The 23,756-nt window shown below is 38.0% G+C and overlaps 1 protein-coding gene across 1 annotated transcript in view; it reads right to left on the bottom strand.

The window, feature by feature from the left end:
* CR1 (complement C3b/C4b receptor 1 (Knops blood group)) overlaps positions 1 to 23,756 on the bottom strand; it is a 159,951-nt gene that overhangs the window by 96,434 nt on the left and 39,761 nt on the right. The window contains 4 exon segments of the mRNA XM_082363858.1: positions 3,719 to 3,818; positions 4,434 to 4,671; positions 4,796 to 5,195; positions 22,217 to 22,369. Of these exon segments, the coding sequence (XP_082219984.1) occupies positions 3,719 to 3,818; positions 4,434 to 4,671; positions 4,796 to 5,195; positions 22,217 to 22,369 (891 nt within the window).

Here is a 23,756-nt window from a genome sequence, read left to right as displayed (position 1 = left end):
TATATTTTGTGCTATAGGTTTTTGGTTTGTAGTTACCATGAGATTTACATATAGCAACCTATGTATATAGCAGCCTATTTTAATTTGATGGTTGCTTAAGTTGGAGCACATTCTAAAAGCACTGCATTTTTACTCCTTCCCCCATTTTATGTTTTTGACATCATATTTTACATCCTTTCATTCTGTGTATTGCTTAACTAATTATTTTAGATTTAGATGGATTTTACTACCTTTGTCTTTTAAACTTCATACTAGCTTTATAAGTGGTAGATCCACTACGTTAACTCTGTGTTTGCCTTTACTAGTGAGATATTTTTCCTTTCATAGTTTTTTTTTTGTTTCTAGTTATGGCCTTTTCTTTTCCATTCGAAGAAGTTCCTTTAACATTTCTTGTAAAGCTGGTTTAGTGGTGATGAACTTTTAGCTTTTGCTTGTCTGGGAGGCTCCAGTTGTCTTTCAATTCTGAATGATAACTTTGCTGGGTATTCTTATAAGTTTTTTTCCTTTCAGCACTTTGAAAATATTGTGCCAGTCCCTTCTGGCCTGTAAAGTTTCTGCCTAAAAATCAGTTGATAGTCTTATGGAGGTTTCCTTGTACATAACTTTTTTCTTTCTTGTTCCTTTAAAGATTCTCTCTTTATCTTTAACTTTTGACATTTTAATTGTAATGTGTCTTCGTGTGGGTCTCTTTGGCTTCATCTTGTTTGGGACTCTCTGTGCTTCCTGGATTTTAATGTCTGTTTCCTATGCCAGGTTAGGGAAGTTTCCAGCCATTATCTTTTCAAATAGGCTTTCTGTCCCTTTCTTTCTCTTTTCTCCTTCTGGGCCCCCTCTAATGAAAATGTTAGTATGCTTGATGTAGTCTCAGAGGTTCCTAAGGCTATCTTCATTTTTTAATTCCTTTTTTTTTCTTTTTGCTGTTCCAATTGGGTGATTTCCACTACTCTGTCTTCCAGATCACTGATCTGTTCTTCTGCATCCTCTATTCTGTAATTGATTCCCTCTAATGTATTTTTCATTTCAGTTATTGTACTCTTCAGTTCTGATTGGTTCTTCTTTGTATTCTCTATCTCTTTGTTGATGTTCTTACTGTGTTCATCCATTCTTCTCCTGAGTTTGATGAGCATCTTTATGACTATTACTTTGAACGTTTTATCTTATAAATTGCTTATCTCCATCTTGTATATTTCTTTTTCTGGGGTTTTATCTTGTTCTTTCACTGGGAAGGTATTCCTTTGTCTCCTATTTTGCCTAACTCTCGGTGTTTGTTTTTATACATTAGGTATATCAGCTACATCTCCCAACTTTAAAAGAGTGGCCTTATGTAGATAGTTTTATGTAGAGCCCAGTGGCATAATCCCCCCTGGTCACCCAAGCCAGGTGCTCAAGGCTATCCCCTGCATGGGCTGCCTGCATCCTCCTGTTGTGTTTAAGCCATGACTTCTACAAGACACTCTGGTAGGCAGGGCCGATCCCCAGCCCAGCTGTCTGTGAGGCCTGGTTGCAACTTCTGTGGGCTTGCTGGTGGGAAGGGCTAGGTCCCCCAGAATGTGAGCCACTTTGGAGGATCACTGGTCCTGGGCAGAACCATGTACCAGGTAGGATGGGGCGGGAGCTTCTTTAGAGGGACTGGTTGAGGCAGGTGGGTTGGGTTGGGCAGGTACTTAGGGGAACATTGGGGTGGGGCACGTAGTGTTACCTATGTTGATGAAGAGTGACAGAAAGGCACCTACCAGCACTGGGCCAGCTAGGTGTAAGGAGAGAAAAAAAATGGCACCTACCAGCACTTCCATCCCCTGGTACCTGCCCCAGAATTAATCAATAAATCTCCTTCTCATAAAGCCAAGGCATTTTTTAAGTTGCTGCTCTGTCTGTGCTGGGACTCAGAGCAAGTGAGCCCTTCAAGAGCAGTCTCCCACTATCCTCTGGCTCCCCTGAAAGATAAGCCTGCTGGTTTTCAAAGACAGACACTATGGTGGTTTGTCTTCCCGGTGCAGGTGCCCCAGGCTGGGGAGCCCAGTGTGGGTCTTGGACCCCTCACTCCTCAGGGGGGACCCCCATGGTTGTGATTTTCTTCTGGCTTGTGGGTCACTGCATTGGGGGGGAGGTGTTCTGACTAGACCACATCTCTTCCCCTCCTCTTCATCTCAATGTGGCCTTTTCTTTATATCCTTAGTTGTAGAAAATCTGTTCTTCTAGTCTTCAGGTCACTTTCAGAGATAGTTATTCTATATGTAGCTGTAGTTTTCGTATGTCTGTGGGAGAAGGCTAGGATTTTTCTACTCCACCCTCTTGATCTGGCCTCCAAACAGAGACTGTTTTAATTCCAAACAGAGACTGTTTTAATTCTCCTTTCCAATCTGGATGCCTTTTATTTCTTTTTCTTGACTAATTTCCTGGCTAGAATTTCCAGTATAATGGTAAATATTTGTGTGACAATTTTAATTTATATAAATGTGTATGTGATGTGGTATACATGTGTGTCTGTTTATGTGTGTGTGTATGTGCTGTAGAAATATATTTCTTAGTTGTTGATCATGGTAAAATAAGTTTGAAAACCACTGTCCTAGAGAAACTTTTGCCCATGTGTACTAGGAGACATGTATGAGTATCTTTATATCAGGGATGCTTATAATAGCGAAAACAAAACAAAGCAAAACAAACTAGAAATAATCCAAATATCTAACGACAACAAAAAAAAGAAATAAATTCTTCTGTATCCAGACAAGAGAACACTATCCTAAATGAAAATGAATTAACAACAACAACATGAATGAATGTCAGAAACAAACTATTAAATCAAAAGCAATTTGCACAGATGTTCATATAAAATCATGTCATTTATATAAAGTTCAAAATATGTATAACTAAAAATATAATGATTAGGACTATGTATGGGAGAAAATGGAAAAGAAATGCAAGGGATCGACAAAATTCAGGATGGTGGTTACTTCTGGAGAAGTTTTGGAGGTGATGGAATGGAAATTGGGAAAAGCACATAGTCAGCATCAAAGGTACTAGTGACGGTTTTTAAGGTGGGTGGCATATGCACTGAAATTAATTTTATTGTTATTACTATTTTTATGTTTCACTTATGTTATTTTGCATGTATTGTAAGTAATAATAAGTAATAAAAACAGAACAAAAGTTAAGATATAAGATGTACCTATTTCTTTCCTAAATTGGTTGTCTCCCCTAAGGATAAGCCAAGAGTATGCCCACAGCAAGATTCCTGTATTGTGTACACTTCTGGAGAGGTGCTATAACAATTAAGATTTGCCCATCCACCACATCTACTCCATCATCCCAAATAAACAACTCTTTCCTACTTTTTCCTGAGTCCAACATTTCTAGCTCTTATTGCTTTGAGTTAAGAATATATGTGTGTTTGTTCCACTTACTTCTTTAGAATGCTGGTCCTTCTCATCTAGTAAATGCTTCACTTGGCTTTAGGTGCATTAATTTGGTGTGAAAACACTACCCTCACCCCTCCAATTTCTAGCATGGATACAGGTTTTTTTCCTATTTTTTCAAATATTTGTTTAGTCATTGCAAGGGTAGTTAAATGCCTGGATTCAAGACACAACTTCTACTTAGAAATCTTATTGCTATGTTTTAAATGGACAGGTAGTTTGACTTTCCTTTCTGAGACTACTGTTTAGAGACTAGTGTTACAATTCTAGAACTGTCATCCCAAACAAAGCTACTGCCAACTCACCCTTCATTACAAAAATAATTAACAGTTGATCCAAACTGGGTGTCTTTGTTGATGTCCATTTTGCCATTTATGAGCTCTGGAAGAGATCCACATGATTTACCTATGGGAAAGAAGCAGAATGTGGGGACTGGGTGTAGAATACTCTGAACGTCTGTTAATACATAAGGTCCCAAACTGGCCATAGCTCTTGTAGTTCCATAGATTTGCCACCTTGAGGAAACTCACAAGACTGCCTCAGGATCAGCCACCTACTAAGCACCACTTTCAAGAAGACCTCCCTTCCAGATCTCATCCCCATATTTTTTGCCTCTTAGAAAGATGTAAACTTTGCTTTATTACTAAAATGCTTACTCTGTAATTCAACCAGTGTACATCAAAAGTCTTGAAGTTTGGGATTCTCTCCCCACCTACACTGTTCTTTCCTTTCCTGAGTCATTCATTACTTAGTTTCAGTTGTAAAAATGGGACACCCCTAGTGAATGGAGATTTTCCCTCAATCATGCCTTGTGATGGTCATTTCTCATGAAATGAACTTGTAATGAAGGTGCTAGGAACTCAAAGCAGTAGGAAGATATGACCTACAAGAATAACTCTCACATCTTTTTATACCTTAGGCAAAGTTACCAAGACACGTGTCTTTGTTTCAAAATTTGAACGACTGATCAGACCTTAAGGATTATTGACACAGAGGAGTCCTCAGTCTAGAGTTACTTACGCCTACAGTTGTTTTCAGGGCTTGACCAGACAGAGTTTTGCAGGCAGGTGATAGAGAACACTCTTCCGTAGTAACCAAGGCGGCATTTATACTTCACAGATGTCCCAACAGGAAACTCATCTTTGTCAATCGGTTCTGTAGGCATGGCGAATGTAAGGCGCACCGGGGATTGGCACTGACCTGGAGAGCAAGACCACAGGGACGTCAAAGTTAGTGGAGAGGCCCTCCACTCCCACAGCTACGGGAGCTCGGCCACCCGCGCCGGGCGGGCTCCACCCGAGCCTTCGGGGCCCAGGGGCAAGCAGCGTGCTGCCGAGCCCCTGACGTTCCACGTGCCCTGGAAGCGGCTCCTGCTCCGCGACTTTCCTGAGAAGCCGGCGCGGCCACGGCTTTGGATCCCGCCGCCGGGGGTCTCGCATTCCGGGCAGCCCCTCAGCATCCCGGAGCTGCCCCGAAAGCGTAAAATCGACGCGGGGGGTATGACTGAGGCTTCGGTTTCGCCCAGCAAGCGCCGTGACAGCGGGGACACTGTCGCCCCGGACGGCGCGGAGCTTGAGGGTCGCGGCCTGGAGAGTGGCGATCCGCCGCTGCCGCAGCCGCCCGTGCGGCCCCGCGGGCCAGGGGAGGGGCGGTGGCGACGACGGGGCGGGTCGCGCAGAGTCCCTGCGGGGAGACTGGGGGGCCGCGCTGCGCCAGCTCAATGAAGAATTTTGGCAGTAAAACAGCTTCCAGTGCTGGAGGAATCCTTTACCACCTAATGATCTGGCAGACATTGAAGATGTAAGTGAAGACAACCCGACAAAAACAACACTTCCGGGCAAGAATGCAGTGGTTGAGATTAATATGGAGTCCTGACAGAAGGAGCTGAAGAAATGGGTTTTTCTGAATTTGAGGAGACATCTCTAAGTGAATTTATGTCTTCTTAAGGAAAAAAGTTATTTTCCATACTTGATGTGATATCATTCCCAAACCTGAAAAATGAGGAAAAATTGTTTTAAAGATAAATGCCTGCAGCCACTACTGTACCTCCCAATAGGGATTTGTCAAGGATATAGTGCAGTTACAGGAGAAGTATTTTATGTATGCATTCTTAAGAAAAATTTATGTTTAGGTTCTAAATTTGAAGATATCAATCTTATACAAAGGAATTCTGACAGTTTTAGAAATAGATGGGAAACATTCAGATATTCCTCTTGTTGCACCAAAAAGTTAATTTGTGCTACATGAAATGAATATTGTTTTATAATAATTTATTAATAAAATGCTTTCTAATACATTTCATCGACTCTTCTTCGTTGAACAAATAGATGACTTAAACATCTATGCAAACTTAAAATGTGGGGGATTCTTTCTGAAACCTGGTATTGTTTTTGTTTTGTTTTGTTTTATTTATTTATTTTGGCTGCACGCAGGTTTTCTCTACTTGCGATGAGCGGTGGCTACTCTTCTTTGCGGTACACGGCTTCTCATTGTGGTGGCTCCTCTTGTTGCAGAGTACGGGCTCTAGGCGCAAGGGCTTCAGTAGTTGTGACACGCGGCTCAGTAGTTGTGGCTCACAGGCTCTAGAGCGCAGGCTCAGTAGTTGTGGTGCATGGGCTCAGTGGCTCTGCGGCATGTGGGATCTTCCCAGACTAGGGCTCGAACCCGTGTCCCCTGCATTGGCAGGGGGATTCTTAACCACTGCAGCATCAGGGAATTACCCCTGGTATTGTTTTTTGTGTTTTTTTTTCCTTCCCTTAGTTTATGATTATTATTATTTTTTAAATTGTTATTGGTATAGTTGATTTACAGTGTTGTTTTAGTTTCTGCTGTACAGCAAAGTGAAACAGTTATACATATATCCACTCTTTTCTAGATTCTTTGCCCATATAGGTCATTACAGAGTATTAAGTAGAGCTCCCTGTGCTATACAGTAGGTCCTTATCCATGATCTATTTTATTTTTTTTAATTAAATTAAATTTAATTTAATTTTTTAATTTTTAAAATTTTTTAACATCTTTATTGGAGTATAATTGCTTTACAATGGTGTGTTAGTTTCTGCTTTATAAGAAAGTAAATCAGCTATACATACACATATATCCCAGTATCTCTTCCCTCTTATGTCTGCCTGACTCCCACCCTCCCTATCCCACCCCTCTAGGTGGTCACAAAGCACCGAGCTAATCTCCCTGTGCTATGCGGCTGCTTCCTACTAGCTATCTACTTTACATTTGGTAGTGTATATATATCCATGCCACTCTCTCACTTTGTCCCAGCTTAGCCTTCCCCCTTCCCCGTGTCCTCAAGTCCATTCTCTAGTAGGTCTGCGTCTTTATTCCCGTCTTGCCCCTAGGTTCTTCATGACCATTTTTTTTTTTTATTCCATATATATGTGTTAGCATACAGTATATGTTTTTCTCTTTCTGACTTACTTCACTCTGTATGATAGACTCTAGCTCCATCCACTTCACTACAAATAACTCCATTTCATTTCTTTTTATGGCTGAGTAATATTCCATTGTATATATGTGCCACATCTTCTTTATCCATTCATCCGATGATGGACACTTTGGTTGCTTCCATGTTCTGGCTATTGTAAATAGAGCTGCAGTGAGCATTGTGGTACATGACTCTTTTTGAATTATGGTGTTCTCAGGGTATATGCCCAGCAGTGGGATTGCTGGGTGGTAAGGTAGTTCTGTTTTTAGTTTTTTCAGGAACCTCCATACTGTTCTCCATAGTGGCTGTATCAATTTACATTCCCACCAACAGTGCAAGAGCGTTCCCTTTTCTCCACACCCTCTCCAGCATTTATTGTTTGTAGAGTTTTTGATGATGGCAATTCTGACTGGTGTGAGATGATATCTCGTTGTAGTTTTGATTTGCATTTCTCTAATGATTAATGACGTTGAGCATTCTTTCATGTTTTTGCTGGCAATCTGTATATCTTCTTTGGAAAAATGTCTATTAAGTCTTCTGCTCATTTTTGGATTGGGTTGTTTGTTTTTTTGATATTGAGTTGCATGAGCTGCTTGTAAATTTTGGAGATTAATCCTTTGTCTGTTGCTTCATTTACAAATATTTTCTCCCATTCTGAGGGTTGTCTTTTCGTCTTGTTTAAGGTTTCCTTTGCTGTGCAAAAGCTTTTAAGTTTCATTAGGTCCCATTTGTTTATTTTTCTTTTTCTTTCCATTTCTCTAGGAGGTGGATCAAAAAGGATCTTGCTGTGATTTATGTCATAGAGTGTTCTGCCTAGGTTTTCCTCTAAGAGTTTTATAGTGTCTGGCCTTACATTTAGGTCTTTAATCCACTTTGAGCTTATTTTTGTGTATGGTGTTAGGGAGTGTTCTATTTTCTTTCTTTTACATATAGCTGTCCAGTTTTCCCAACACCACTTATTGAAGAGGCTGCCTTTTCTCCATTGAATATTCTTGCCTCCTTTATCAAAGATAGGGTGACCATATGTGCGTGGCCTTATCTCTGGGCTTTCTATCCTGTTTCATTGATCTATATTTCTGTTTTTGTGCCAGTACCATACTGTCTTGATTACTGTAGCTTTGTAGTATTGTCTGAAGTCAGGGAGCCTGATTCCTCCAGCTCCGCTTTTCTTTCTCAAGATTGCTTTGGCTATTCGGGGTCTTTAGTGTTTCCATACAAATTGTGAAATTTCTTGTTCTAGTTCTGTGAAAAATGCCTGTAGTAGTTTGATAGGGATTGCATTGAATCTGTAGATTGCTTTGAGCAATATAGTCATTTTCACAATGTTGATTCTTCCAGTCCAAGAACATGGTATATCTCTCCACCTATTTCTATCATCTTTAATTTCTTTCATCAGTGTCTTATAGTTTTCTGCATACAGGTCTTTTGTCTCCTTAGGTAGGTTTATTCCTAGGTATTTCATTCTTTTTGTTGAAATGGTAAATGGAAGTGTTTTCTTAATTTCACTTTCAGATTTTTCATCATTAGTGTATAGGAATGCAAGAGATTTCTGTGCATTAATTTTGTATCCTGCTACTTTACCAAATTCATTGATTAGCTCTAGTAGTTTTCTGGTAGCATCTTTAGGATTCTCCATGTATAGTATCATGTCATCTGCAAACAGTGACAACTTTACTTCTTTTCCAATTTGGATTATTTTATTTCTTTTTCTTCTCTGATTGCTGTGGCTAAAACTTCCAAAACTATATTGAATAATAGTGGTGAGAGTGGACAACCTTGTCTTGTTCCTGATCTTAGTGGAAATGGTTACAGTTTTTCACCATTGAGAACAATGTTGGCTGTGGGTTTTTCCTATATGGCCTTCATTATGTTGAGGTAAGTTCCCTGTATGCCTACTTTCTGGAGGGTTTTTATCATCAATGGGTGTTGAATTTTGTCGAAAGCTTTTTCTGCATCTATTGAGATGACCATATGGCTTATATTTTTCATTTTGTTAATATGGTGTATCACATTGATTGATTGCGTATATTGAAATATACTTGCATTCCTGGGATAATCCCGAGTTGATCATGGTGTATGATCCTTCTAATGTGCTGTTGGATTCTGTTTGCTAGTATTTTGTTGAGGATTTTTGCATCTATGTTCATCAGTGATATTGGCCTGTAGTTTTCTTTCTTTGTGACATCTTTGTCCGATTTTGGTATCAGGGTGATGGTGGCTTCATAGAATGAGTTTGGGAGTGTTCCTCCTTCTGCTATATTTTGGAAGAGTTTGAGAAGGATAGGTGTTAGCTCTTCTCTAAATGTTTGATAGAATTCGCCTCTGAAGCCATCTGGGCCTGGGCTTTTGTTTGTTGGGAGATTTTTAATCACAGTTCCAATTGCACTGCTTGTGATTGGTCTGTTTGTATTTTCTATTTCTTCCTGGTTCAGTCTCGGAAGGTTGTGCTTTTCTAAGAATTTGTCCATTTCTTCCAGGTTGTCCATTTTATTGGCATAGAGTTGTTTGTATTAATCTCTCATGATCGTTTGTATTTCTGCAGTGTCAGTGGTTACTTCTCCTTTTTCATTTCTAATTTTATTGATTTGAGTCTTCTCCCTTTTTTTCTTGATGAGTCTGGCTAATGGTTTATCAACTTTGTTTATCTTCTCAAAGAACCAGCTTTTAGTTTAATTGATCTTTGCTATTGTTTCCTTCATTTCTTTTTCATGTATTTCTGATATGATCTTTATGATTTCTTTCCTTCTGCTAACTTTGGGGTTTTCTTGTTCTTCTTTCTCTAATTGCTTTAGGTGTAAGGTTAGGTTGTTTATTTGAGAAGTTTCTTGTTTCTTAAGGTAGGATTGTATTGCTATAAACTTCCCTCTTAGAACTGCTTTTGCTGAATCCCATAGGTTTTGGGTCGTCGTGTTTTCATTTTCATTTGTTTCTATGTATTTTTTTATTTCTTCTTTGATTTCTTCAGTGATCTCTTGGTTATTAAGTAGTGTATTGTTTAGCCTCCATGTGTTAGTGTTTTTTACTGATATTTTCCTGTAATTGATATCTAGTCTCATAGCGTTGTTGTTGGGAAATATACTTGATACGATTTCAATTTTCTTAAATTTACCAAGGTTTCATTTGCGACCCATGATTTGATCTATCCTGGAGAATGTTCCATGAGCACTTGAGAAGAAAGTGTATTCTGTTGTTTTTGGATGGAATGTCCTATAAATATCAATTAAGTCCATCTTGTTTAATGTATCATTTAAAGCTTGTGTTTCCTTATTTATTTTCATTTTGGATGATCTGTCCATTGGTGAAAGTGAGGTGTTAAAGTCCCCTACTATGATTGTGTTACTGTCGATTTCCCCTTTTATGGCTGTTAGCATTTGCCTTATGTATTGAGGTGCTCCTATGTTGGGTGCCTAAATATTTACAATTGTTATATCATCTTCTTGGATTGATCCCTTGATCATTATGTAGTGTCCTTCTTTGCCTCTTGTAATAGTCTTTGTTTTAAAGTCTATTTTGTCTGATATAAGAATTGCTACTCCAGCTTTCTTTTGATTTCCGTTTGCATGGAATATCGTTTTCCATCCCCTCACTTTCAGTCTGTATGTGTCCCTAGGTCTGAAGTGGGTCTCTTGTAGACAGCATATATACGGGTCTTGTTTTTGTATCTATTCAGCCAGTCTATGTCTTTTGGTTGGAGCATTTAATCCATTTGCATTTAAGGTAATTATTGATATGTATGTTCCTATTACCATTTTCTTAATTGTTTTGGGTTTGTTGTTGTAGGTCTTTTCCTTCTCTTGTGTTTCCTGCCTAGAGAAGTTCTTTTAGCATTTGTTGTAAAGCTGGTTTGGTGGTGCTGAATTCTGTTAGCTTTCGCTTGTCTGTAAATATTTTAATTTCTCTTCTCATTTAATTTGAATGAGATCCTTGCTAGGTAGAGTAATCTTGGTTGTAGGTTTTTCCCTTTCATCACTTTAAATATGTCCTGCCACTCCCTTTGGCTTGCAGAGTTTCTGCTGAAAGATCAGCTGTTAACCTTATGGGGATTCTCTTGTATGTTATTTGTTGTTTTGCCCTTGCTGCTTTTAATATTTTTTCTTTGTATTTAATTTTTGATAGTTTGATTAATATGTGTCTTGGCATGTTTCTCCTTGATTTATCCTGTATGGGACTCTCTGTGCTTCCTGGACTTGATTAACTATTTCCTTTCCCATATTAGGGAAGTTTTCAACTATAATCTCTTCAAATATTTTCTCAGTCCCTTTCTTTTTCTCTTCTTCTTCTGGGACCCCTATAATTCAAATGTTGGTGTGTTTAATATTGTCCCAGAGGTCTCTGAGACTGTCCTCAATTCTTTTCATTCTTTTTTCTTTATTCTGCTGTACAGTAGTTATTTCCACTCGTTTATCTACCGGGTCACTTATCCATTCTTCTGCCTCAGTTATTCTGCTACTGATTCTTTCTAGAGAATTTTAAATTTCATTTATTGTGTTGTTCATTATTGTTTGTTTGCTCCTTAGTCCTTCTAGGTCCTTGTTAAACGTTTCTTGTATTTTCTCCATTCTATTTCCAAGATTTTGGATCATCTTTACTATCATTATTCTGAATTCTTTTTCAGGTAGACTGCCTATTTCCTCTTCATTTGTTAGGTCTGGTGGGTTTTTACCTTGCTCCTTCATCTGCTGTGTGTTTCTCTGTCTTCTTATTTTGCTTAACTTACTGTGTTTGGGGTCTCCTTTTTGCAGGCTGCAGGTTCATAGTTCTCGTTGTTTTTGGTGTCTGTCCCCAAGTGGCTAATGTTGGTTCAGTGGGTTGTATAGGCTTCCTGGTGGAGGGGACTAGTGCCTGTGTTCTGGTGGATGAGTCTGGATCTTGTCTTTCTGGTGGGCAGGTCCACATCTGGTGTGCGTTTTGGGGTGTCTGTGAACTTAGTATGAATTTAGGCAGCCTCTCTGCTAATGGGTGGGGTTGTATTCCTGTCTTGCTAGTTGTTTGGCATAGGGTGTCCAGCACTTTAGCTTGCTGGTCGTTTAGTGGAGTTGCGTCTTGGTGTTGAGATGGAAATCTCTGGGAGTTTTTCACCGTTTGATATTACGTGGATCTGGGAGGTCTCTGGTGGACCAATGTCCTGAACTTGACTCTCCCACTTCAGAGGCACAGCTCTGACACTCGGTTGGAGCACAGAGACCCTTTTTGGGAGGTCTGAGGTCTTCTGCCAGCGTTCAGTAGGTGTTCTGTAGGAGTTGTTCCACATGTAGATGTATTTCTGATGTATTTGTAGGGAGGGAGGTCTCTCCACGTCTTACTCTTCTGCCATCTTGAAGCTCCTTCCCCCTTGTATTGTTTTAAAAGAGCTTTCTAGATGTAAAGTAGTGAAAATTTTAATTGGGTAGGATATTTGCATAAGTTCCAATATTTAACATTTGTTAAACTTGACTTTGGGCAATCAAAATTGGATAAAAAAGAAAGAGAAATGAGTAGGTGCTTCCTTCCCCTTTGTCTCAGGATAAGAGGAAAGGAATTTATCATATTTCTTTTTCTTTCTTTTTTAATTCCTTGGTTTTGGATTGCTTTGAGGGTATGGTGTTTAATGCTTATTACTTTAGACTTGTTGTTGTAAACGCTGACAGCACTTCAAAAAGTTTTGAATGGGCCCCACTCCTGAGAGATTCTCATGTAATTGTTCTGAGGTGGGCTTTGGGTGTAGCTATTTCTTTTAAGCACCAGTTCTCCTTCCTCCCATTCCTCAAATGAGCAGACCTGTTCGAGAACCACTAGACTAATGATAGTTTTTCCTGTTTAAAGGAGACAAGTAACTTGAACTTAAGCTCTGCCTCCTTAATTACCTTTGTTCTTATTTTGCTCTGTTGAGGGCTTTGTTACAACTAAATTATTGTGTCATTATTACTGTTTTATTGTTAAAGAAATAAAGTAAACAATTTGTGTTTGAGTTTAAAAAAAAAGCTAGTGGAGAAATTTCTATGCTACTTTCTCTTTTTTTCTCCAATATGTTTCATAGTTGTAGCAGTAACCACTGTTGGAAGTCTGTTGCCAAGTCAGCAAAAAGAAATTTCAGCACATGATTTGTAGACAAAGCTCAACAACTATGAAAGCATATGTTTAAATGCATATTTTAAATATTAGACTCAGCTACTACCCCTTAAGACCTCATAGGTTTAAGTTAAAGTAATAAAAATACCATTTAGAGTCAATCAATATGTAATCAAGAAGAAATATCTGCTGGAAATATACCATTTTACTTTAGTTTTAAAAATCCCTTTTTTTTGTTTTTGTTTTTAAATCTGTTGTTCCTCCCCACACTCCCTACTAATTAATTCAAATAATGGAGGATAGATTGAAACCAATCAATTAACTGGTCAATTTTTTTAGTCTTCAAAGAACCAGCTTTTGGCTTTGTTGATTTATGTTTATCTTCATTTTATTTTTACTAAAAGTTTCTTGAGTTTATTTGGTGTTCTTTTTTAAAAAATGAATTTCTTGAGATAATTACTTAGAATTTTTTTATTTTCAGCTTATCATAGTCTAAAAAAAGCTTCAGACTATTATTTTTATTCTAAGCATAGATTTAGCTGTATTCCACAAGTTTTAATGTGTCATATTTTCTTTTTTTTCAGTTTAAAATATTTGATAATGACCATTGTAGTTTCTTCAATGACCCATGGTTTACTTAGAAATGTTTTTCAGAATTTACAACCATTTGAGGAATGTTTCTAGCTGTATATTTATTATCAAGTTTTGAGATTGATTGAGTTTGTTTTATGGCTCAGCGTATGATCAACTGAGATAACTGTATGTGTATGTATTTGTAAAAAATATGCGTCTGTTGTAGAGGGTGCAGTGCCCTGGGTATATCAGTGAGGCACAATCTGTTAATATTTGTTTAAATCTTCTACACACTTACTGATTTGTTGGGGGTCTGCTTATTCTACCAGATAATGTTCCATCTATTGTACATTTGTCTTATTTCTTTTTCTAACTCTGTCCATTTTTTTACTTTTATATATTAATATATACATATTTTTAACATTTTTATTTAGGTACAGTAATGTACCTTTATATATTTTAAAATTATATTTTCTAGTAGATAGACTCTTTTATAATTAGAACATATCTCTCTTTATCTCTAGTAATGAATCTTGCCTCAAATTCTATTTTGTCTGCTTTATTTATAAGGCAATTAAGAAACAAATAACAAGTTTGTAGATTTAGTCCTCTATATATCTATAACTATTTTAAATATAAACACACAATGATAATTTAAAGACAAAGATTGTCATAATGCCACATTTGTCAAATCAGCTTTCTTTTGGTTCATTTTTGCATAATGTGTTTTCCATCTTTTTATATTCATTCATTCTGTCTCTGAACATGTATATTATTTGTTTTGTATGGAACACATAGTTTTTATTTTTACTTTTATTTATTCTTTTATTTATATATTTATTTATTTAGGCTGCACAGCACAGCTTGCAGGATCTTAGTTCCCTGACCAGGGATTGAACCTGGGCCCTGGCAGTGAAAGCATGGAGTGCTAACCACTTGGCAACCAGGGAATTCCCTGTAGTTTTTATTTTTAATTAATTATGATAGAGGTTCCCAAACTAAGTTCACAGTGCTCTTGAGGTCTTAGTAATTTTTTCACGTCATTCCTAGCCAAAAAAGAAATACTTAACAGTTTTATTTATTAAATAACTGGACCCAAACAGCTTAATAAGTCTTGTGCCCACCATAATTCTTAATAATAGAATGTTAGACACTGCTCAACTTCTCAAACCTTGGAATCAGATTGTAAACTGCCACTTAATTTCCTATACCATTAATTTTCATTTGGTACTTTTTCTTTATCACAGTCACTGCTGAAAACCCAGCTTTGCAAAGATTTGATGTCACCAAGCGGAACTTTCTGCAACCTAATGCAACTGGGAGCTACTCTGAGCTAGCAGTTTGCAAAATACGTGAGAGCTATCAAATATTGCTGTGTTTCCACTGAAAATTTAGAATATTCCTTAGGTCTCCTGTGAATTTATGAAGGCCCCCAGGGCACCTCAACCCACAGTTTGGGAAATGCAGTAGCATGACAATCTTTGTATTTAAAGTGGAATTGTCTGTTTATATTTAATGTAATTGTTGATGTCTTTGGGATTCAATCAATCATCTTACTATTTGTTTTTTTATTTATCCTATGTTTTCTATGTGCTTTATTCTCTTCTATTTTGCCTTCTTATTGATTATCAATTATACTTATTATTTTACTTATTTATTTTTATTAGATTATTATGAACATAATAATAATCTACTTTTATTGTTCCTTTAAAGATAATGTGCATCCTTAACATAGTAACAGGTAATTAACAATTATATCTTCCCCAACAATGCAAGAATCATAGAAAATGCTAACTCCATTTACTTCCCTCCTCTCTTTTGTTCTATCATTATCATGTACTTAAATTCTACATACATTTTAAACTAACACTAGTCATAATCAACGTACACACTGCAGGCTGTTTGCTGGGCTGTAACCATTTGCTGCTAACCTGGATCCTAATGGCAATGGATTCCCTCAGCAGGCTCAGCTAAAATTTTGAAAATCTGTGTGGAAATATGTGGTAGGCTAGATAATGAGCTCCCAAAACATCCATGCCCTAATCCTTGGAAACTGTGAATGTTACATAAGATGGCAACAGCGCTTTGCAGATGTGATTCGCTTAAAAACCTTGAAATGGGAAGATCATCCTGCATTATTTGGATGGACCCTAAATTTAATCACAAAGGTCCTTATAGGAAAGAAGCAAAGGATCAAAGGAGACCGAAGAAGATTTGAAAATGGTGCACTGCTGACTTTGAAAGTAGAGAAAGGGGACCATGAGCCAAAGGATGTACGCTGCCTCTGGAAGGTAGAAAGAGCAAGGAAACCTACACTCCACTTGAGCATCCAGAAAGAACACAACCCTATGAACCCATTGTAGATTTTGACCTCCAGAACTTTAAGAGAATAAATTTCTGTTGTTTTAAGCCACTGAGTTTGTGGTAATTTGTTATAACAGCAATAAGAAACTAACACAAAAGATAATGGCACATGGTGTTAAAACGTTTGAATTTGTAGAGACCTGGCCTTGAATCCAATGTCTTCTACTTACTAGCTGTGGGGTCTTAGATGAGCTGCTTAAATTTCTCTGAGCCTCAGTTTCACTTTCATAAAAGTGATAATAATATTTACCTAGTACTTTCGCTGAGAGGGTCAAAGATGCAAAGCATTTAGTAGCATCTTATACATAGAAAGCACTTAATAAATTGACGTTATAGTTATCATCCATAGAGAAAGGTAGATGCTAACAGGTAGATTCGAATATTCTGCAAAAGTGGGCATGCTCACTTTGCTTCCAAGAGCTTATTTTCTACCTAGGTGTACAGAGCTAGTTTAGAATAAACTTATCTAGTTGGAAAAGCCCTGAAGGACCTCAGTGACCAGTGATCTCAGAAGTTCTCCTGAATGAGTGTGTCCCAGATTCAGACTGGGATTTAATCTCTGCAACCCATGAGTTCTATCATGGTTCCCACCGGACCACTGACAGACATGAGAATTCCTGAAGAAACTGGATCCAACTATCCATTAGGCCTGCAGAGTTGCTAAGTTGCTTCTTCCTGTTTAATGGCTTTAATCAGAATTAGGGGACTTAATCTGTGTACCCTACTTAAGCAAAGGATGGTGACCCAAGAAAGCTCATATTTCTTACTTATTTTTTCCTAATATTAGACAGTCTTATATCTATCACTACACATTCTCTTTATTAAACCAGCAGTTGTTAAGCATGAGTGCCCTTGCCTGTGTTTCTTTCCTCATCTTGTACCACTGTCTCCTCTGACTGAGCTGTAGTCCTTCCCCGCCACAACCCATTCTCCCCCTTCTTTAAGATATATGTTCTTTCTTCTTTCTGTGATATTCCCTCCATGTGATTACTTTTATCTTCATTCTGACTTTCACTCTTCTTCCAGGTCTCTGCTAAAATGCTGCTTCCTTTTTGAAGCCTTCCCTGACCCTCCCAGGGATTTTGAATCTGGACTACTTCCCTCTGCCCACCCCCATAATAATTTCTAATTGGACCCTTTACTTTTCCTTTTATATCACTTACTATAAGTTGTGCTTTTTATATTTATGTGCTTTTAAAAAATCTATTTCTCTCAATAGGTATTAGACATGCATATTAGACATGCATAATATGAAGGCAAAGAAACCCCATGATTTTTGCTCCTCTAAACTAATACCTAGTCCAGGTGCCTAGCACTCAATTGTAAGTAGTCTGTGCATATTTGTTGCAATGAATAGATGAATGATGAATTACCTACAAAACTTTAAAAAATCAAGAGTCTGGGCTATATCCCTAAAAGCTCTAATTTAGTGGTTGTGGGTTACAGCCCGCAAAACTATCTTTTTAAAAAGCTTCACAGGTGATTTTGATAGACAACAGCACTTTGAGAACCACCGTGACAAACAGGAAAAAGCTACCAAATAAAAAACAACTCCTGTGATTTCAAATGTTACGCCTTCACCTTTTCTTTAGTTGATATGTGGGATGAGTGTAATTTTGATATTCATCTCATCCATTGATGCTGGACAAGGGAAGAGATTCCAAATGGACCTTCTGGTGCCAAAAGTTTTACTAGGAGAGGCTGAATGTCACAGCAAAGCTCACAAGGAGAAGACAGAGATCTAAAACAAAAAAGCAAATGGAATGGATAGTTCTTGGAATGGCATTACTTTCCTTTAATTACCTAAAATTCTTACCTGAGTTTTGGGTATAGTATATAGAATAATTAAAAATTCAAATTTGGATAATATCCCAAATAAAAAGGAATATATGAAACTTCACCTGAGAAAGCTTGATCTAGTCTCTTTTTCCTCCTTCATTGCCAATCCCTCAAATTATGGCTGGTTCCTATGATAACTATATTAATATGAACTCTGTAAACTCAAGATCTACAAGAGTTTACAAAAAAACTTTTTGTATAGCTTTATTAAGATATATTAAATACAGTAAGTGTACAATTTGATGACTCTTGACATATGTATGCTCCATGAAATGATCACCATAATCAAGACAACAAACATTTCCATCACACTCCCTACAGTTTCCTAATGTTTCTTTGTAATCCATCCATCTCTCTATCTCCTTCTCTAGTCAACCTCCAACCTGCTTCCTCTTACACAGATTGATCTGACTTCTAGAATTTCATATAAACTGAATCACTCAGTTTGTACTTTTTATTTTTGTCTAGCTTTCACATAGCATAATTATTTTGAGAATAATCCAGGTGTTGCATATAAAAATTTGCATGGTTTTGTTTTGTTTTGTTTGCTGAATAACATTCAGTTGCAAAAATACACCTTAATTTAGTTTACCCTTTCAGCTGTTGAAGGACTTTTGAATTGTTTCCAGTTGTTGGCTGTTACAAATAAAGCCGCTATAAAAATTCATGAACAAGTCTTTATGAGGACATATGCTTTCATTTCTCTTGAGTAAATACCTAGGAGTGAAATGCTTAGATACATGTGTGTTTAACCTTTTAAGAAACTGCCAAAACTCTGTTTCCAAAGTGGTTGTATCATTTTACCAATGAGCAATGCATGATAATTCTAGTTACTTCACCTTATAACCAATATTTGGCATGGTCAGTTTTTAAAATTTTAGCCATTCTGGTGGATGTATAGTGTCATCTCATTGTGATTTTTGTCTTGGATGACACAGTCCACTTTGAAATACACCTGACTCAAAACTTCTACTCAAGGCAGGTTGATTTATTCTATACTATAAGTACAAACTATCCATTATTTCTTCCATGTCTGTTCAAACATGAGCTGACAACCTGGAGTATGCTCTGCTCCCCATACTGCATATTCTGCTCTTTATTGAAGGGACCTGAGAATGTTTTGCTTAAGTGACTCTGTAAGTTAAAGAAAAAAAGAGCATGCACTTTTAAATTTTTTATATATTTTATATTTAAATATTTAAATATATTTATATATTTTGTGATATATATTAAATGTTATATATTTGGTGTATTATATATTATATAATATGTACTACATACTTTGTTATAATGTATAATATACATTAGATTTTCTATATGGCATAATATAATATATACTTTGGTATAGTTGGTATTAAATAATATATAATATTTAATATGCACATTATGTATTATATAGGTTAATATATATTATATATAATCTATACAAACTATAAGAAGTTAATATTAGATATTACATTATAATATATATTACATAACTTAATAAAGCTATTATATATAATTATATGTTTGCAATATACAATGTAATCATACATGCTATATTATATAAGAGCATAAATATAGCATATGTTTTATAATATAAATATAACAATTTATGTATATAAAACAGTATGTTATATTACCGAATATAACATAATTATATTGTTAATTTATATGTATATTTAAATGTTAAATATATTTAAACATGTATATTTAATAATTTTAGGTATATACCAATATATATTATATATAAATTGAACTTTAAAGAATATGAAACAGATGAAAGACATTTTAAATGCTTTGTTAATCATGATGACTTAATATGATCATATTGGAACAAATGGAATCACAGTAAGTTTCTCTGTTAACAGTAGTGAATATAAAGCTACATTTCAACTTGTCTTCTTGATACTTTCTAGATATTTTTTTGTTTTTGTCAACTTTTGGTCAGTTATGATTAAACCGACAGGGTTTCTTCCTCTTAATGGCTGTGTGTGTGGAGGAGATTGTCAGCTATGCCGTTCAATTGTTTGCTTGAGTTGGCCCTATTAGAATTATTGTTTCTATGCAGGAAAATTTTGAAGTTACTTGTCCCACTGTGAAGGTTATATTAGATAAAGCTAGGTAACATAAATCTACTCATCTGAGCATATGTAAACTGAAATAGGTCACAAATTACAGAAAGCCAACTGGAATGCCCCTCCTTTCTACCTTGCATCTTTCCACACCAGGGTAACAGTGAGATCTGACCCGAGGACCCAGTGAGGGTGCCAGAGTCTGCTCTATGTTCAAAGTGGTCCTAGTAATGCTTAACTAGTGTGCTAACTTTTATGTAAAATAAATATATCTGTGAAACATGCTTTACAATCTTTTTTGGGGGGGGGGGATTCACTCCTCTAGTGCTGTTAAAGCCATGCTGCTTCCCCTCAGGTGAAGATCACTGGAGCTGTCTCCCTTTTCAATCACCCCATGGCCTTCAGGCTCTTGTGTGACTTCCTAGTCATGGTTTTGTAGATCCCCATGGGGATTTTCAGGTTATAAAACCCTGTCACGTACACTACCTCATCTGATTTTTACAATAACCCTCTCAGATAGCAGAATGTCAATTATGTTTATTTTATATGTGTGGACCCTCAAGATCAGGAATGTTAATTGACTTGCTGGGTTCAAGGCTCCCAGCTAGTAAGTAGCAGAGGCTGGACAAACCAGAACCCTGGCCTCCTAATTAAGGAGATTTCATAAAAACCCACCACCATACCACCCTGTATGCATACACCTTGGAGGCATAGCTCTCTCTTACATTTCTTTCAAACTCCAAAGTGCTGTGCACACTGTCAGCATTCCATCAGCATTTTCTTTAGCTAAATTACTTTGGCAAGTAAATTACTAGATAGTTTAGTTTAGGCTGTTTCACATTTTGAAGTTATTATGATGACCTTAGGAAATTTTTTTTTGTAATTAATAGTGTCTGGCGGGGAGGGGGAAGGGTAAGCTGGGACGAAGTGAGAGAGTAGCACTGACATATATACACTACCAAATGTAAAATAGATAGCTAGTGGGAAGAAGCTGCCTCGCACGGGGAGATCAGCTCGGAGCTTTGTGACGACCTAGAGGGATGAGATAGGGAGGGTGGGAGGGAGACGCAAGAGGAAGGGGATATGAGGGTATATGTATACATATAGCTGATTCACTTTGTTATGCAGCAGAAACTAACACAACATTGTAAAGCAATTATATTCTAATAAAGATGTTAAAAAAATTAGTTCCATAAATTGAACAAATGTTACATTAAAAATAAAGAGATAAATTGACATTGAAAAAAATAGTGTCTGGGACTGTACTATAATAGTAATTTAATAAACACGGACAGGCTACAACAACATTCCAGTAAGAAGGGGGCCAGATACCCACAAAGTCCACAAAAATTATAAGCACAGATTGCTTAATTTACTTGGCATGCTTTGCCTCTGAAAATAAAGCTTTAGGTTTTATCCCATTTCTTCACCGAACAGGTTCTTTTATGACATCTAAGGAGATAAGATATTAATAACAATTTCTTTGGAAACTTGGTTTCCCTTTTCCTCTTAGAAGAGAAGGCACAATCAAATAATGAATGCAAAACATCTAGTGACAGCAAAGAACAAACTGCGTTGTCAAGAGGCTGGACAAAAAAAGACTGTCACTTCAACCAAGATGTTGACACAAGTCTAAGCAACTAAGAAGACTTCTAGGAAAGTAAAAAATAAGAAGAGAAGGGCTCTAATCTCTGTTTACCTGTTTGAAGCTAACGGAAGGAAGGGAGGATGCCACGTCAAAATTTTCATGATAGTTTTGTTCTAAACAATCGACTAAAATGGGACAATATGTAAACATCTCTACACTTTCCTTCTACTGGTAACCGTTACACTGAGGGTTCTGCGGCTTAGCTAGCTCTTCTAACCCCAAGCACCTGGGATCTGTAATGATGGCAGTGGTTGTTTGGGGTGTGGGTGGGGTGAATATAGCCAGATGCAGGGCACTTTTCAGGTGATAACTGCAACCCCTGGACTGCTTGTCCAAACACCCTCGTGAACAAAGAGCTGAAGTAATGACGATAGAAATCAAGTGGCAGGCCCTGTGTTAGACCTTTGACACGCTTTATGCCATTTAGGTACCAACCCCGTGAGGTACAGAGATCAGTATTCGCATTGACAGACGACGAAACACGTGTAGTAACTTTCCTCACAATTAATATGTTTCTAGGATTAGAACCCAAGTTTGTCGAACTTCCAACCCCCCTTTCTTTCCCTGTGATCAGCGCCACACTGCTATAAGCCAGTCTCTGTATTAACACAAAGGCAAGCAATTCCGTGCAGCACCTGTTCATCGTCTGCGCTGAGCACAACATAAGCCCCCCGAAGAGAGGAATTCGACCAGTGCCACCAGGGTCCCGGGACACAGAGGGAATCCCGGAGCCGACTTGCCTTCTCGCGCGCTTAACGCATGTTAAGAGACACTTCGGACGCGAGGGCCAACGAGGTAGTGCCCACCGCGCCCGCTCCCACGCCCGCCCGCATCTCACCCCAGGCCGCCGGCAGCGCGAGCAGCACCAGAACCGCCAGGAGGGCTCCTCCGGGACAGGAGGTAGGCAGCGCTGGCGGCAGGAGAGGCTCCTGGCTCCTCGGAGAAGTGGCTCGCATCCTCCCCAAGGGCCTCTAGTAACCAGATGCGATCTCTGAGAAAATCGAAGTCAGGGGAAAGTGCAGCCGAGAGAAGTACCACACACCCGGTTCCGCTCCCAGGGTCTGGGAAGCGTGGCGGAGGTTCCGGGACAAAAACCTTTTGACCACAACTTCCCCTTGGTGAGCAAGGTCTTGTTTACTCCCAGTTTGCATTGCTTCTAACAAGTATCACTCCCAAAGACCAGCTTAGAGATCCAGATACAGGAGGAAAATCTGGCAGCGCTTTCAGCTCCTTGATGTATTCCACGTGGGAGGATGGGCAGTTCCAGACAAAGGCGGTGGATTCTCACAAGTTCGCTTTTATACACCCCTGCACGACTTTTCCCCTTCTCAAGAATCCACGTGGGTAGGTCACCTAAAGAAATGCCTGCTCTCTCTGTTGAAGCAACAGTTGCAGGCAGCATGCACAGTGTACAGGGAATATGAAGAACCAATTTCTTTATGTTGAATTGAGATACACTAAGCCACTGAAAGATTTTTTAAAAGAGAGTGACTAAATCAAATTTGCATTTTAAAAAGTATGATTCTGTCTATAGTATAGAGACTGGATAGGAATAAGGCAATAGCGGAGACCAGCAAGGAGGCTTTTGCCATCATCTGGGTGGGATTTGGTGGCGACTGTGACTGGTGATAAAGTAGACAATTAAGAAAGATATTGGAGATGAACAAAATTTGCTCAAGCATTGGATTTTGGTTAATTTCTTTCTTAAAGTTAGTGGTGAGAAAAAGAAGGGAATCAATAGTTAGCCTGAGGATTCAAAATGAATGGTAGTGCTATTTACTGAAATAAGAAGTATGGGGGAGGGAAAGGTAAGAATTCAAAGATGAGAGAAATGGGGGTGTGTGGTAGGCAGAATAATGGCCCCCAAGATGTCCCCATCCTATTCCCCACGACGTGTGATATGTCACCTTATGTGGCAAGAGGGATTTTGCAGGTGTGATTAAATTAAGGAGTTTGAGGTGGGGAGATTATCCTGTATTATCTGAGTGGGCAACATAATCAAAGGGGTTCTTATAAGAGGAAGGCAACAGAACAAGTGGAAAAAGGCAATGTCTGAAGCAGAGATTGGAGTGATGCTGCCATAAGCCAAGGAATGCCAGCTACCTCTAGAAGCTGGAAGAGGCAAGGAACAGATTCTTTTCTGGAGCTTTCAGAAGGAGTCAGTCCCACCAACACCTTGGTCCTGCCCTGTAATACTCATTTTAGACTTCTGACCTCCAGAATTGTTAAAACAAAAATCTGTGTTGTTTTAAGATTCAAGGTAATTTGTTATAGCAGTAACAGGAAATTAATATGGAGGAGGGAGGGTAGCCTGATCAAGGGAGAATGTCAAAGGCTATTTGGATTTTTAACTGAGAAAGTTATGGTCATGGGACAAA

The sequence above is a fragment of the Balaenoptera borealis genome (assembly GCF_965194805.1).
Source record: "Balaenoptera borealis genome assembly, chromosome: 1".
Classification (NCBI taxonomy): domain Eukaryota; kingdom Metazoa; phylum Chordata; class Mammalia; order Artiodactyla; family Balaenopteridae; genus Balaenoptera; species Balaenoptera borealis.
This window is presented reverse-complemented; position numbering and strand designations above follow the sequence as displayed.